Genomic DNA, 17,747 nt, shown 5'->3' on the forward strand with positions numbered 1-17,747 from the left:
GTAAACTGAGGAGCCTCACTCTCCCCAAATCTTACAGAATTGTTTTCAGTACAGCAGCAATGACATCAAGAACTCATGCTGGTGTAAGAGTTAATATGGCAGGTTTGACTTTGTTGTGAAGTGTTGCCTAATTAGCTGAGAGAGAAGAATTTTGAGATATGACAAGGAAAATATGTTGGGTGCAAAGTCACCTCAGCAGTGAGGAACACTTTTCCACTCATATAATCAAATGATGTGGTATTTAACTGCACTGAGAGAACTGTAAATTCAAATATATGAATAGGAAACAAATTGTAGAGGACAACATTCTGGGAATAATCAAATGTTCTTGAGGAATTGAAATATTTATTAGGATTTTAACAATATTCTGGAGCTAGGTTTCTGACTTAAGATGTATCTTCAAAAGATGCTTCCTTCTTTATTAGTCTACACTTCCTTTAAATATGATCTGACCACCATGGTTAATAACAGAAAAAAATGTGTCAGATATTGAAAGAAAGGATAAGAGAATTTCTGAGAAAAATACAATATTTTAGATTTTGTTTTCATTTTCATTGAAAAGGAAACCAGCATATTAAGCTACCTTAGTGAACGAAAAAAAAAAAGAGAAAAAAAAAAGAATGCTTTAATTATCTATAAATCATGTCAATTTATAGTAGAAGGGCAAATATTTGTAATTTACTGTAAAATATATAACAGTATATTTTAGTTAGTAAATCAATTTCATACTTTCAAAAATGTTGATGCCATCAATCTGAACCAGTAAATTTGCCTTTATTTGGTATAGTTTCCTGTCTTGAATTTCATCTAAACTCACAGTGAGGTATTTTAATTTCAATGGAAGTTATATCAACAACAGGAAACAAGAGTATAACTATAATCACCAAAAACACTCATCACTCTACAGCTGCGTTGAGAAGAGGTTGGAACCAGGGTGCAGGTCAGTATCTTCTCCCAGGTAACAAGTGGTAGGACAAAAAGAAGTGACCTGAAGTTGTGCCAGGGAAAGCTTAGATTGAATATTAGGGAAAAATTCAATTACTGAAAGGTTGAAGCATTTTCACAGGCTGGCCAGGACAGTGTTGGAGTCGTCATCCCTTGAGGGATTGAAAAGCCATGTGGATGTGGCACTTTGGGACTAGGGTTAGTGATGGCCTTGCCAGTGCTGTGCAAATGGTTGGACTTAAAGATCCTTTCCAACTTAAATGATTCTGTGGTTCTATAAACTTTCAAAAAGTTTATAGGAATCTGAATGTTTGAGAGAGCCACAAAAGGTTATTATTCAGATCACCATGGGGACATAAGCACCCAAAACCTGTTTAGTCAAAGGGAATTAGTTGCCAACAATATCTGTGAATCGGGATGTTATCCTCAATTCACTGTAACTGATACATTGAGAAAACCTGGCACTGGAAAGAAAACAATGAATAAAAAAACTCCTTCTGTGTTTTAACCCTGAATAAGTTTCCTGTGAGGATTTAAATGAAAGAGCTGTGTCTTCCTCCTTGATGTGTCATCAATTTTCCAGACCATAGGTTTGATGTACAGAAAAGTTGGTACCACATTACAGAGCAGCAGCTACTCTCTCCCACTCACAAGAAAATACAGCTGCTGTCACTGCCAATTCCTCACTGCTTGATGTATGGGGTGTAATTTCACATGGAAGATACCACAGGAGCTAACCACTAGTTTATGCTAGGAAACCTGCAGAAAACCTCAATTTGCCACTGCCTGAAACAGCAGCAAACCAAACCTGAGCATCTCAAGTTATCATTACAGGGAAACATGTCAACAGTTAAAAGAAGAATGGGAGAGAAATAAATGTGGTTGCTGAGAGTTTTTTTTTCCCCATTGAATGAAATGACTTAATCCTTTTTTAAAGTGCTTTTCTCAGTGAAGTAATGATACTTGAGGCTTGTAGCAGCAAGCCAGAGCCTACTTGTATGAAGAACAACCCTGTATTTCTCTTGTTTGCTGTGTTCCCTTTGTAAAAATGAGATTTATCCATTGACTTTAATTGAAACGTGTCTATCTGCAATGATTCAAGATCAGGTCTATTCTGCTCTGAAATAATATGTGAAAATTGAGTCTTTCTAGCTTTATTTAATATATTCTGTTTTAAAAAATCACATTATCCTGGAGCCTGCTTTAAAAACTATTTATGTCATTATATTTTGGATTGCTCACTAATGGAAGGTTTGAGTTGCCATTGGATTTGCTAACTGAAGAACAGTAGAAGACACATTAAGTTTTCTGTCTGATTTTAGCTTGATGGAAAAAACACAGTGGGAAAATGCACTAATGGCAGCGTTTACTAGCAGTAATTTCTGTTTATTAAGGCATCTTGTCAAGTCACATAAGCTAAGCAGTGTAGGGAATGTTCAGTATTTTTGTGGGAGAGTTTTTGGGAAGGGATCAAGGACACACTACAGATGGTTTGTAAGTGGTAGCAACCTGCCTTATCATTATCATTAATTTGTATCACATTATGATGATGTCTCTTATGTGGGCAATAAATGCAACTCTCAGCTACTTCCTTGTTTCCTTAACCACCAAATGGAATTTTTAACACAAATTTTATAATGCAGCGTGCTCTGTCTTCTGACTTGGAATTGTGTCTGAATGTGGGAATTAATGGTAGTTAGAAGTCTTCAGTACAGCCATTTTTCACTAGAATGTGCTGATTCAGAAGACGTGTAACTTTTCTGCCATGAGAGCACTTTTCCTGAATGGTGTTTTCCTACAAGTTCCACATGTCTAGGATGAATTTCTTGCACATTTTCTCATTCATCCTTCAGCCCATGCTGGAAGACTGTAAACACTGACTAGTATTTCCCAAATATTTTTCCACTAATGACACCTTAAGGAAAATAATGAGGACTCATTTCTCTATATCTAATGATTATAGAAAAGATTTTCATTTATTCATTCAAGATCATCCAAAAGAAAGGATGCTTTTCTATCTTTTCTTTCCCCTCACATTCTTCCTGATTTTTTATTTTCACTCTTAGGGAACACATTGTATCAACATATAGGCTTCTGCGTTGCGTCCTTTGTTTCATTCTGATGGAAGAGGAGTAATAAAAAAACTGAATATTTTCCAAAGAAAGCATCTGTCTTTCTCTGTTGCCACTAACTCCACCTCAACAAATTTTGATTACAGTTTGCTCTTACTTTATAGTGGTAAAGGTTACTGTGGATAAGGAAGAGTTCCCTGTTTCTGCTCCAGCTGCCCTAGTAACTTTATTTTCTTTTTCTGTTTAAAATTTTTCATAGGGTTTTATGTGTTTAATTTTAATTCTAATAATATGGATTTTATGTAAAAATCTTTTCAGTGAACTTCAGCTTCTATAGATGAACAAAACACCAACCAATTCAGGAAAAAAAAGGCATAAAAACCAATGCTGTACCAGCATTCCAGTCTATATAGGATAATGTCTTGATATTATCAAGACAAAAGCTTCTGTATTTTTGTAGTACACCAGAATGTGTTTAGCACAGAAAGAAAATTCTACTTGCCTTCATTTCAGAGCTAATGCTCAATAAATAATACATTGTAGCACCTAAAAAATTAATAATTGCAACTCACAGATCTTGCAGCATTCACTCCTGAAATAAGTGACAAAGCTTTTGGCCTATTCCTTAAAGGGTATGACAATGAAAAAATGGCTATATTGGGCCACAACAAAGGTATATTTAGGCTGATCTCCTGTCAGTGCATCTAGTCTGTAATGGTGTTTGGGGAAAAATGAGGTAAAAGACATTAAAACTCTGCTTAGAAATCCTCACATCCTCTGGCAGTGTGAAGATGAGTGCATTTTTGTGGGGTAAGATTTTTGGGTTTACTGCAACCAGTTTTAAAAAATCAAATTTTTTAATCTAAGTATACTCTTTCCCATTTACTGTGTCATGGGCCAATCACACAAATAACTATAATCAATGCACAAAAATACCTTATTGCTAGACAATTTGACCTGTATCTCTAGGTACCTGCCTTTTGCTCTTTAAATTTCATGAAGTGCATAAAATTCCCAGAATTAGACATCACTCTTCTTCTCATACATCTTTTTGATGCCAATAAATGCTTCTCAGATCGTACCACTCCCTTTGTTTTGTTCAGGTGACTAAACCTATGTTATTTATTCTAAGACATACTGTAATCTGCATGCAGCATTTGTAGATAAATTAAAAACAAATAAAGACCAAGGAAATATCCTACATACTCCAATCACATAGTCGTTTGGAAAACTGTCACCTATCTGATAGAAAAAAGTTTTCTTAGGAAATTGTAGGAAAACAAACTCTGAAATGCGACATATTTTGTTCAAAACCATAAATGCTGCAGATAGGTTGGCTGTGACTTCATGAATTCTGTATGAAACTCCTTCAGGTTCTCCCTCTAAGCCTCCCACCCATCATAAATCTAGGGCCATTTAAATTATCCTTGTAATTTATGAAACAATGCTTTCTATATGAAAACTTCTTCCTGGAAAGCAAAAAGTTTTCTAAAGTTTTTGAGATCTAAAGCATGTAATATTTTAGGAAAACAAACCTTCATTTCCAGATCTGATATTATTTGTGTATCTAATTTTAGATGTTATCCTTATTAAAATGTCATACATTAAATTAATATTTTCCTTACCTGAAACTGAGAATAGAGGGGGAAAAAACTCCACAAGAATATAGCTTTTCACTGATTAAATCCTTTCACTTTAAGAACTCTTTAAAGTTAAAGAGGTTTTTTCCCATTTTCCATGTTTGGATCTTGTTCCAGAAAATCCCTCATATGATGTATAAAAAAATTTTCTAGTCCATAGCCTAAATTAGTTCATAGCTAATACTTCTCATTTGTTTCATAGCAAAATTTTGTTTAATACTTTTTCCTTTTCTCATTCTTTCTGATCTTGAGTCATTAAACTTGCAGAAACTGAACACAGATGTAATCTTTCTCAGATTCCATTGAAAGACTATTAGTTTGTTTTTTTTTCTCTTCTAATATATTTCATAATTATTGGTGTCTCCAACTAGTCAAAGTTGCTGTGAGTGTTAATGCAGTTCATAGAGCTAGATAGATTTTTGGAAAATCTTGTCTTCATCTCCTACTATTCACAGAATAACCCTCAGCCTCTCCTCACAAAGCTTCTCCTCCAGACCCTGCACCACCCTGTGTCCCTTCTTTGGACACTCTCTGATGCCTTGGGACCTTTTCTATATTGAGGCACCCAAAGCTGCTCACAAACTCGGGGTGGGGCAGCCCCAGCCCGGAGCAGAGTGGGACAGTCCCTCCCTTGCCCAGCTGGCCATGCTGTGCCTGCTGTCCCCAGGACAGGGATGTCCCTCCTGGCTGCCAGGGCACTGCTGGCTCAAGTTCAACTTGGCACTGACCAGCACCCCCAGGTTCCTTTCCATGACTCTGCTTTCCAGGATCACATTCCCAGTCTGTCTGTACATCCAGGATTGCCCCATCCCAGGTGCAGAATCCAGAATTTGCCCTTGAAGAACTTTACATGGTTGGTTAGGATTCAATGGGCAGAAGAATAACTGCAAATGATGATTTATCTGATGCGCTAATCTGAAATTTCATAGTTAGTTGTAATGATGTTTGTAATTTTTCCAAGCTAACAAAATAGAAGTAAACATCTCAGTCTTCAAGCATGAACTTTTGAAAAGACAATACATTTTAGAAGACAAGACCTAAGGTCTTGTGGTTATGAAACTACCAAAAGACCAGAACTGTTCAAACTCTTTCGTATTTCAGAAGTAAAATAGTACCAATATAATGCTTCCCTAGTTATTGGAATAGTCTAATTTTAATACAATATAATTTGTATTAATATGCAAGTGTTTTATGAAATAATAAAATTATGTATGTTCAAATGCCCTAACCATGTCTTAGAAAGTTATCTAATGTGACATACAGACAGAGACAAGGTTGTGTGCTAAATTTTTTAATAAAACATATTTATCTCTTTTTTTTAATGATAATGTCTCTTCATATGGTGCACTCTTTGTTTTTATACTCTGTACTTTGTCTCCAATAACCTCTATGTGCTCTCTTCTTTTCTCATGAACTTCATGAACTAATCCTCAAATTCACTGACTTTACCATATTATATTTTTTTAATGCCCATCTTCTACACTGTCTCATTGAAACTTCAATGTTTATATAAAACACTAGGTAAGGATCCACTGGAAGGGTGGATCTAAATTACAGTAAATTCACGAATACAAGCCGCACTGAGTATAAGCCGCATCTCTGGGTGTTGGCAAATATTTCGGTTTTTGTCCATAGATAAGCCGCACACGAATATAAGCCGCTCTGTCGTTTGCAGCGAGGACCCGCGTGCAATTAGTAACAGAACCGCGGGAGGGCGGGGTTTACTGGCTGAGCTAAGGCTGTGCAGGCTCGGCCCGCTAGGGGCCGCTGACGGGGCCAGGTGGCCCAGCCCGGTGCTGCCGCTCGGGGCCGGCCACCGCTGCCACTGGGCTCGGTCACCCCGGGTCGGCGCTGCCCCGCGGTGGCAGGCAGGGACGGAGCTTCCCCCGCTCCTACGGCAGCCGCGGCGGGCGGGGACGGAGCTTTCCCGCGCCCGTGGCGCTGGCGGCGGGCGCGGACAAAGCACCCCGCCTCCTCCCCGAGCCGCGGCAATGGCGGCGCGCACTTCCCGCCCCCTCCCCGGGCCGCGGCAATGGCTGCGCAGGGCTCCCGTCGGCTCCCGGAGCCGCGGCAATGGCGGCGCCCCCCCCCCCCTTCTCCCCTGGGCTGCAGCAGAGGAGGAAAGAGAGCTCTCCCGCCTCTCTCCCCGCCCCCCGTGCTGCCTGCAGGGAGCCAGGGCAACACAGTAACACTGTAACAATCGCGAAATGCCGGCTTTTACTGGCCGGTGCTTGGCTCGGCACTCTGGCTGGCACGTCTGGGTTTGGAAATGTCAGAAAATTATTAATATATTAGCCGCACCCGACTATTAGCCACACTTCCGGGTTTCCACCAAAATTTTTGTCAAATTGCTGCGGCTTGTATTCGTGAAATTACTGTAAAATTATGTCAATCAACCCGATGGAATCACTGATCTCTGAGTTACAACTACTGTGATAATTTTGTTGGAATATTTAAAGTGTAGGATTTTAGTGTAGTGACGAGGGTAAAGATTCTGTTTGAAACAGATTTATTATACCATCACACCATCACCCAGGAGAGTGTGAATATGTGGAAGTTCTTGGGTGAATAAAGAGGAATAGGAGGCCTGGGATGAGATATTCACATCAGGAATACTATTAGCATAACAAATATTGTGTAAGCTTGCAACGTACTCTCCAACCTTGAAAAATAGATGTAGGACTGCTTTCAAAGTTTTAACATAAATAAAATTTAGAAAAAATTGGAAGCAGAGTGGGATTCTATTCTATCTGCTCTTAGAGATGTAGGAGTATCAAAACATTTTTCCTATTGGCTTGTGAGCCCACTCCCACATACATATTTTAAAGATTACTACTTTCTTTAGATTAAATTTGGTATTGCTGTACTGGTCAAAAGGATGCTTCACAATAAATAAGTGACCTCAGCCTTTTTCTAAGCATGGCATTTTCTAAATGATTAATTAAATAATTTTAAGAGGGGTTTAGAATTATATTGAAAGTAGAAGACAGGACTAAGTTCATTATTTGAAGAAAACATATATATTTCTATGTCAGCATAGGTATAATGCACAGCTTTTTGGATAGTTATGAACACTGGATGAGCATGTTTGGAAAAAAAAAATCTGAAGGATTTGATCTGAAGGATCTAAACCCCTTTCGTGTTTTAAAAAGACAGGAGAATTTTAAAGTTGCATAGTTACTCATCTATGTCAAGCTTAAATTTGCTCAGCTGGGGCAACCTGCATTTGCTTACCCACAGATGGATATAAAGAAAATGCTATTCATCTGAAACAATGATCCTTTTACTTATCATAGCTGCTGTGTGATGTACATGTCCCATTTAAATGAAATGATCTTCACAGTGTCATAAAATATTCATTAAAAATTTTCAGACAACTTGCAATTCAAAATGTTTCACAATATCTGCCATGGATTAAAAGGGTTTTGCTTGGTTTGATTTGGATTTTTTAACCATTTCTTAACTGATAGTGTTTTCACATGTATATGTATTTATTCAAGTAACAGTCTTACCAATTTATTCTATTTTCACATCCTGCTTTAAAGTCACATTTTGTTCTTTGTGTGTGGCATAAATCAGAACCAAGGGTCTCTAATTTCCAGACCTATAAAAGTTTGATGTAGCATAATTTGGATTTCCAAAGGGCAAAAGTCACAAAAGTATTCAGTGACAGTTTGAATTTGTTAGGTGTGAGTGTTAATTTATACAGAAGAAAGGTAATGGATGAGGAAAACCATGGGACCAAAGAGAATATTTTCAACACACAGCATGAAATACCAATACCATTTTCGTGTTAGTTTTCAAAATTAATTCACTCTGGAAAATTACTTTGGAGCTGATGCTGGCAGCAATGAAGAAGCCAGCATATTCCAGCTGAGGCAGGTGTCCTGCTGGGGAGCCCAGATAGGGCTTGTTACAGGCAGGTCTAATTCCCGAGGCTCCAGCTGAGCCTTGTGGTTTCATGCCAGTGCTGATTGAAGGTCCTTTTCCTCTGGGAAGCATTCCACCAACTTCCAGCCATCATTCAGAACTAATTTCTTCCCATCCAGCAGCCAAGTCTGTGGAATACCTGATAAAACTGGACAGAGCTGTTGTTGCGCATCAGATGTTTGAAGACTTCTTTGTCCTGGTAAAAGGAACTTACTCTTTTTGTAGCCACAAATCAGTTACTCCTTTCTCTTAGACAAAGTGACCAGCTATGCCTGCTCTGAAAATACTTTCTGCATTAATATGAAGTTGGGTAGAGCAGAAAATGCAAATTTTTATCTTAAGGAACACACAGAAGAAGATGGATTGCAATTCCTGCTACTTATGCACCAATTTCCTTATCTTGCATTGTAATTCAGTGAATAAAAAGATCAGTGTACCTCAATTCCTTCTGTATTCCTCTTCCTGCAAGGGAGTGCTAAATCCCCACTTGAGAGGTGACAAAGACTAAGAGGCCAAAGAATTCCTTCCTCTGTGATTAGAAGGAGCTTGTGAGAAAGGGGAGAAACTGTGGGACAAAATGTATAAAGAAGGGAGCTTTTATTCATCATTTTCCCAGGGAGATGATCTCACTTCTTTACTTTGAGGGCTTCTCTTGGCACCTTTTTCAAGTTCTGTAGCTCTCCAGATTATTTTATATCCAATCATAGAAACATAAAACTGTTCTGATTGGAAAAGATCTCCAAGATCACCAAGTCCAGACATTAACCCAGCACTGCAAAGGTCTCCACTATACCATGTTCTCACATTCACATTCCTTTGGAACACTTCCACTTTTGCATGCCGCAATAGAAAACTTGATATTTAATACAACATGATGCCTTCAAATTATTTCAGATTTGATGAGGATATAAATGATGCATTGACCGTGGCTGTCTCAGGTGAGAGGAAAAACATTTACCATGAGTTCTGCCTGTCTTCTGAGAATTTTTGTTTCAATTATAACTATAGATTTTGTGACGCAGGCATATCTCCAAAAGGAAACAGAATGAGATCAGATGCAGAATATTCTGGAGTGTTTTTTAAACCAAAAAAAAATAAATTACTTGGCAAGGGACAGTGGCAGGTAGTGAAGAAAATTGAATTAATTAATGGTGCAGGGCCTCAGAAAGCTGGGTATGTGTAGGCATAAACCATATGAACAGCATCTCTGCTAGCTGCCTCAGCTTCTAAGAGCAAACTGGACAGATCACATCAGGAATTAATTTGCTCTTCATAAACTACTAACTCAGATGGAGGTGGCTAAAAATCTGTCACAATTGAAAAAAAAAACAAAAAAAACCAAAACAGGTGTCTGTCCTGGAAATAAAAGTGTCCCAACATTCACAGTGCTTAAAAGTAATGCATCTGAAAACAGATAACAGAAGATATGAGTGTGACTGTAGTAGATTTATTGCTCTATAATATATGTGGACTGAATGAGCTTTTTCTTACATAGTTACCCTCTCTGGGTACCTATGAATTTATAATGCTGCTTCTTAGCATTTATATTTGTCTACACTAAAGATGCAATAATTTATTAACATACTAATAAATGTTTAATACTTCTTCTCTTTATCATTTTATAAAACTATCTCCCTAGCCTCTGTTTCTTGAAAATATGAGGACAAGCATTAAACTAACACAATGATGTTTCAAAAGTCAATGTATTTGTATGCAGATTTTTAAAATTTCTCACATCTTGCTCATAACCTCTGACATACATGTTGTTGAAAGTAGCAGAAATGTTCAAGAAATGAGGCAAAATCTCATATTGGATTTTATGTGTTGTGCCTGATAATTATTTTTCAGGTGGGCTACTGAAAGGAAAATAAATCTATTTAGTCGCTGTAGATTAATTTTAATGCCAGAAAAATAAAATTTAAAAAAATAGTTTAAAAATCAACACTATTTTAAAAATTCTGTTTGACCATTTTCTTTTTTTCTCCTTCCATTTAATTAGAATTCACATATTTAACTTTTGAAAGGCTTGTATTTCCAACTGTCATTGTTTGGGAGACACAGTTACTTTCCAAACTATTTGAAATTAACCTTATGAAGAAAAAATAACAAAGAAAATGTAACTTCCAATTTTCTTCTAATTGCGGATGAACTTACTGTAGTCACTGAATACCCAAGTTTACTTTCATGATTTTTCAAGGCAAATGAACTTCAGATGCCATGTTGGACAGAATATGAAAGTTTATGTCTTTCTACATAAATTAGAATTTCACTTCCAGCTTATCACCTGTTCCAAATGGCAGAATGCAGTTTTCCTGAAGTCTCATGTAACTTGCCTAAAATTTCTGAAAACAGTTAATATCCAGTCATAAAACAGTCTCACGAGAAGAAAGGTCCTCTGGGTGGTTAAGAGAAGCCTTCATCTGTTGCATAAAATTTAATAAATTATATATTCTTAAACAGAACAGAAATCAAACTAGGCACTCCAGTTAGTGACATTTTGCAGCACTGTGAAAACTTTTACAAACTGCTCTTGTAAATCATGTTTTATGTTTTTGTCATGGCAATTTTCATCTGTGTGCAGATTAACAGTTTTTACCAAGTGTTTAAAAACGTGTAAGATTTTAACACAACACTTGATACAATGGAGTTTAAAAGACAAGAAATCAAGACAAGAGGTTTAATTCTTATTTTTCTTCATTTATCAGTTCTGAGTCATCAGTGTAGAGCCAATGCATTGTTGCATTGTGGACATAAACTTTGTGCTCACAGTCTGAGCTGATACCTGAAGTGAGTTATCATCATGTTCTTCTTCCTGTTTCTATTTAATGGTGGTGATATAATTACTTTTTTTTTCCCCCTCTCTCTTTTTCCTCTGCAGCAATGACAATGCAGTTCATTAGTCATCGGTTCCCTGACTACCATGACCCAACTATAGGTGAGTACAGATTTTTCTCCCCTTTATCCCTTGCAGTTTCTCTGCCTGTGGGAGATGTGAGACACTTGAGAAGCTGCTTCTAAAATGCTCTTAGATAGAAGCAAGATTTTAAAACTTTAGATTACGCCTTAATTTTGTGATGACAATTGAGTTGTGTAATGGTCTTGCCATAGATACTTCTTCCTGATAGTCTTTATACAAAAATCTCTTTCAAAAACAGGGTTCTGCATTCATGCATTGTAACTATCAATGTTATGCATTTATAACTGCAGAATATAAAATAAAATTACTAAAGAATGTGAAAACTCCAAATTGGAGTGGAGTTTATTTGTCTGTTTTTAAAAATTCTGTTATTTTTAGTGCTATTTTCCCTGTTAAAGTCTTAGTTGACCTTGTCTAGGAACATCAAATGACCACTCAATTTAATAGAGAGCTGTACTCTGGGATTGCACACTCTGTTGACTTTGTTGGGTTTACCTACTTTATAAACTTTAGTAATAACAGAAATTCACACATATCTAATTTAGACTTTCTTAGAAGTTTTTATATGAAATAAAATTTAAATGCTGAGTGACTGTTCATTTAAGAGTGTTCATTTGTTTCAAGTTCATTCATTTAAGAGTGCTTTTATAACTTAGCTTTACTTATACTTGCATTTATGCACACTATCCATGTGCAATATTTAATTATAACAACGAAAATAATCTGGGTCCAGAAAGTGGAGAAGGCACTAAACTCATCCACATTTACAAAGATTTCCTTGGAGAAAAAAAAAAATAAAATAAACCGATTCCTCCCTGTCAAAAATTTGTTTAATTTCTTGGAAATTTTCAAATATTTCAAACTTCCCTTGAACTTATATAAAATTACTGTATTTCTATACAGAGCAAACAATTTCAGCTTTTATTTTTATTATTTCTACATTCTTTCACATTTCCTGGATTTTAACTCTTGGTAAATGGCTGTAATTTTAACAATGAAAAAATATATAAACTCCTCATGTCACTAGTAATTTTACAACCGTTAAAAAAAATTGAAAAACACCAGCAGGATGTGTCAGCTCTAAAGAAGGCAAAACTACAGTGAAATTGCAGCAAATTCATTTGCTGTTCTCAGGAAAAAAAAAGAAAATGAAATCATTAAATCTAATTGGAAAAGAGGAACATTATTAGTTATCGACATCATTAAGTTATGTACATACATCCATCTTTATTATTAGCTATCCACCTGCCATCAGTATTTATCCCTATATTGTATCGTGTCATAATCTTAAATTATTGGTCTCTAGACACCACCACAATATGAATAATAGATAATCACAGAGAGAAGGAAAGCTTATGGTGCATTCTAAGTACATACTGCAGGAATGCCTGGAGGACCTGATCAGGATGAAGGTCTCCTTGAGTGGGAAAGTGTTTCTACTCAGTAAAACCAACACTAAATAAGAGGAGAGAGGGTAAAAGTGAACAGGGAATTATTGAATTCCATCTCATCCCACTGGCTAGACACAGAACTGGAAGTACAAGTCTTCATTCTCAGAACATGATGAGGACATCCTGAAAAAGTCTTATTACTGTCTGGGCTCCAAAACAATATGAAACAGAACAGAATAATCTTGGGCTAAGTATATATATATATATATATATATATATATATATAAAAGTGGCTAAGTATATAAATATATATGTTTCTTCTTGGGTAAATTTGTAGTATAATCCCTTAAAACTGAACATAAAACAAAACAAAACAAAACAAAACAAAAACCAAAACAAAAAACCACAAGTAATAAGAATCACTTGCTGCCACACCTATAATAAAAAAACACATACTTTTCAAATGACAGACCACTGAAAAAATTTATACCTTTGAGATTGCTTTTACTACTTTTATGGTACTGGTCTCAACTCAAAGAATTAATCTTATGTTTAGTTCACACATCCAATAGTAAGGATATTTTTATTATTTAGACCATCATTCTAAAAAAACAATGAGGGGATCTAAAATGAGCACTCCCAGGGCCAAGACTGTGTTGATGTCAGGACGGACCAGAGAAAAGGTTATTCCTGAAAAGTCATGAGGACATGGACACAGATCCTTTGGATCATGGGGAAGTTATCATTTAAGATTGGAGCAGTGATTTCTCTAGTCGGGGTTTTGTTTCTCATTGTACCCCGGCGTAGATGATGCAAAAATTACAAAATGGACCACATATGAAATCTACATTCAAGCTGGCTGAGTGAGAAAGCAGAGAATTAAACACAGATTTTCTTGTCTCTCTGAGATCCCTGATCTCACAGGATATCAATTTATTGCCTTTCCCTTGTGCCTTAACGTTTTGGGCCACTTCCATTCCTCAGCAATTTTAATCTTGTTTATGGAACCTATGGGCTGTCCTGAACTTTTATGGGCACATTGACCTCCCTGTTTTTTTGTGTACCTCTTTGGAAATAGCTATCTCGGCATACCTGCAGTTTTATTTCTCTGGGTGCTTTTAAGGAGCAGAGGTTTCTGTGGAGATCACTGAATGGTTGATATTGTCAAAAAAAAAAGTTCTATAGTGTGTTTGAAAGATAATCCACAGATCCCCAGTGTTAACCAAACTATTGAGACTACAGTTCTTTAGCTGAGCATTAAGATTAGGTGGATTGTGTCTTTTGCTTGACATGTACATAAGAATCTAATAAATACCTACCTAATATTTTTTCTGATGTTCTTGCACTATATATTACACTCTCTTTGTTTTCCATGGTGTGAAATTGTGCTGGCAGTCACCATGATGCCTAACTGTGCAAATTTAGACCAGATTTAAAGAGGCATAGCTGACAGATTTGATGTTGCACCTCCTTGCCATTGATGACGCTTTTTCTAATTAATTCTCCTAAAACAAAAAGATGGGTAGAGGGTAGTGAAATAGAGGGGCCCTTGTAAACAGCAAAATTGTCCCTGAAATCCCAGAAGTCTATCAGTTTTAAGTGAAAGTTGCTGATGACCCTGGGGCTACCAAAATATTGATAATCACTTTGTCATTTTTAACTTTTTATTGTCCACTTTAAGCATTGGCATGGAAGTGGAATAATAATTTTAGCTGTTTTTCACTTCTGTGGATCCCTGTGAAATAGTTTGTCATCTAGATAAAAAAAGGGACAATAAATTGTTCCCAAAACACACAAGCATAGCACTGATATAATCTGGTTGATATCCTGGTTGGAAAGCAGAGCCAACCACATTCAGTCACAAAATACAAAAGGTCTGTAAAACCATCTGTATGGTCAATTAGGAACACATAAAAAACACTGAAATCAGGAATCTACAATAGTTTTTTTACTTTGACTTAAAAGTAAATGGCTGGTAATTGGGTTTCATGTTTTATTTTGATAATATCTCAATTTTTTCAATACTAAAATTGTTCAGAATTTCTTTTTTTTGTATAATGAGCACATTTTATGTCCTGGTCTGCCCCTTATAGAAGCATACACATGGGCAGCTGGCTTCAGAGGGTTCTTGGAAGGTTTTTATTTTCCTCCTTATTGTACTTGCATTTTATACTTTATCTATAAACTGATAAGATAAAGAACTTTAAGGGGAGTTAATTTTTTTCTTTAATTATTTTAAATCTAATCCAACATGAGGCTGTGGTGAAAACTACTTAGTGATACTGAGAATGCAGAGTCCTTTCACTCTAATATGCTGCCAAATGTGCTTCCCCTGCCCAATTCTGCTCCCCTCTGAACACACAGTTAGGGATTTGTCCTAAATGTTGTGCAGTAATAATCTTGCAGCTTTGAAGATGCAGGGTGTTATTTTTCACCTTTTTTTTGTGAGAGTCCCCAGGAACATGGACTTTCCCTATCATTCCTTCTCATTGTGTTTCACCATTATGTTACCAATGCATCAGAGTTTTTTCTTCCTGCCATGGCTTGTATCTCTAGCAATAGAATAGAAATACACAATAAGAATACAATAGTGCTTTGTACTTGTAACTTTTTCTTCTGTTATCTACTGACATTTCTGAAATATTACAGGGCATCTTGATCACAGACAGCTGCTGCTACTTTGAGGTGATGCGGAATTTTTGCTAAAAGACATATTTCAGTTTCTAAATTATGGGATACATTTGTTTATAGTTTTGTGTATTATACATACCTATACTTCAAATGTATTAATTTTGCTCTTGAAAAGGCCATGAAAATAGGTTTAGAATTATTTACATGGGGTTTTTTTCTCTATATTTATGACTTATGAAAGGAATATCTATACTTTTGAAGAATTTAATGGCTGTTGAGGTGTTACAAAAGTGCAAGATTTTCTTAAAGATTACTGTAAAATTATTTGTTGTTAATGTTTGCTGGCTTTTCCAAGTAGACAGAGCATTTTTGTTCCAATAGTAGTCTATTGAAATAAATTCCTTGTACATTGTGGAACAGACATAAAGTGTCAAAATAAATTTGTGCAATAAATGTTCCCTTCAGACGCAGGAAACTTTCTTTTATTTCACCTGATCATCTTAGTTTGGAAAAGCTGTTAAGATTTTGAGGAATTTAAATGGCAGACATCATGTATAGATATAAATAAGTGTGCATACACATAAATGCAGAAATAGCTGTGTCAGAATTCATTTAAACTATAGAGTAAACATTGATTAAAAAGTTAAATGCTACCTGACTTGCTAATTTTAATGCTGTCACTTTGAGTTTAATGCCAGTTCAAGATCAAATAGGTATAATGGCCATATTTTAGGCTTGCTGCAAGCGTTGCAGTTCAAAATTTTGCGACAGAAACATACTATTTTTGTAAGTAAATGGGGAGGGGAAGGGAAAAAATTAGCATTAGACTTTATGAAGCAAAAAATCAGAGCTTAGCACTTTCTGAAAATGAAATTATTTCAGCACACATTTAATATTTAATTGTAGTCAACAATGGGCATAAAATCCAAATGGCAGTGGATGTGATAATTTTCTGGAACAAATGGCTAAGATCAATTTACAGTCTGCACAGTCTTTGGCAACATCACAGAGAGTTAATGCAAGTGGAGTGTCAGGAAAGGAAGCACGACACAGAGCAGAAAACTGGACAGGCTCCAAGATGCTCATTAACCATGTGACTAATCTTAAAATGAATGCATAATGCAAACGAGATGCGAGAGCAGCTTCTCTGTTTTGGTGAGATATCACTGCATGAGATTGTGTCAAATGAGCAGTTGAGGGCATTAAGGCTGTGTCAATGTCAAGCTCTAATTGAAATGGGTGTGGGATGGAAAGCACTCTAGCATTAAGCACATGAATTTCCATGAGGTTTCCTAACGAAGTGCTGCATTCACCAATGCATCAAATAAAATGCATTTACTCATCTTTAATAAGATGTTGGAAGTGTGGGGGTGAATTTCAGACAAAAAAAAAATATAAAATGTAGCTGGGAATATTCTAGGTTTATATAAGACATACCAAAAAATGCTGGTTTATAGATTATATCTGTTTTGAAGGTACAATATGAACAAGGATAAAGAAAGGGAAATAATAAAGTCATTAAAAACTAAAGAAGACAAAGGTGAGACACATCTGTCAGGCCTGGGGTAAGGAATCTTGTCACAAAAGTTCTATTCACATTTATATTTAGGGAACAAAAAGTTTCTAAAACATTTCTGCTCTTATACAAAACATGTATGTTTGTGTAGACCATCCCTAAATTAATTCTCACTCTCTTTTTTATATAGAAAATTAAATATTTAGATTCGACTGAGTAAATCACAACTGGATTTGAGCCCCAAAATTGTTTGCTTGCTTTTTTTTTTTTCCTTTTCTATTTTCTTCTTTCATTCATCATTCTTCACATATTTATTAGCCTTACCTGAGATGGGATAAAAAATTCATATAAAATGATCAATTTGTCTCCAAGGACTGTCTCCCAAGGGTATTCAGACTGATTATGTAGATGTAGCAATATTGCCTGGGTTTGTTTTCCATATTCATCATTGTTCAAAACAAGACGTGAAGAGTGTGCAGGGATACTGGTGCAAGCATTTTAACCATTTTCTTAAAGTCATGTTTTTATTTTTCATTTTACTGTCTGTTGGTATTATTTGCATTATTAAGAGATTAATAGTCACTTTTGGTGTAAAGCATTTTGAGTTATGTACACCAAAAGCAGCAGAGATTATGGCTACTCTGTATGACTAAGGCTCACATTTATACACCCAAATTATAATATCTGCACATGAATAATTTATTT

General features: G+C 36.0%; 1 protein-coding gene across 1 annotated transcript in view; it reads left to right on the plus strand.

The window, feature by feature from the left end:
- RIT2 (Ras like without CAAX 2) overlaps window positions 1–17,747 on the plus strand; it is a 182,871-nt gene that overhangs the window by 42,919 nt on the left and 122,205 nt on the right. The window contains exon 3 of the mRNA XM_033085990.2: window positions 11,466–11,522. Within this exon, the coding sequence (XP_032941881.1) occupies window positions 11,466–11,522 (57 nt within the window). The remainder of the gene's footprint in view (window positions 1–11,465; window positions 11,523–17,747) is intronic.

The sequence above is a fragment of the Catharus ustulatus genome, chromosome Z (genome assembly GCF_009819885.2).
Source record: "Catharus ustulatus isolate bCatUst1 chromosome Z, bCatUst1.pri.v2, whole genome shotgun sequence".
NCBI lineage: Eukaryota > Metazoa > Chordata > Aves > Passeriformes > Turdidae > Catharus > Catharus ustulatus.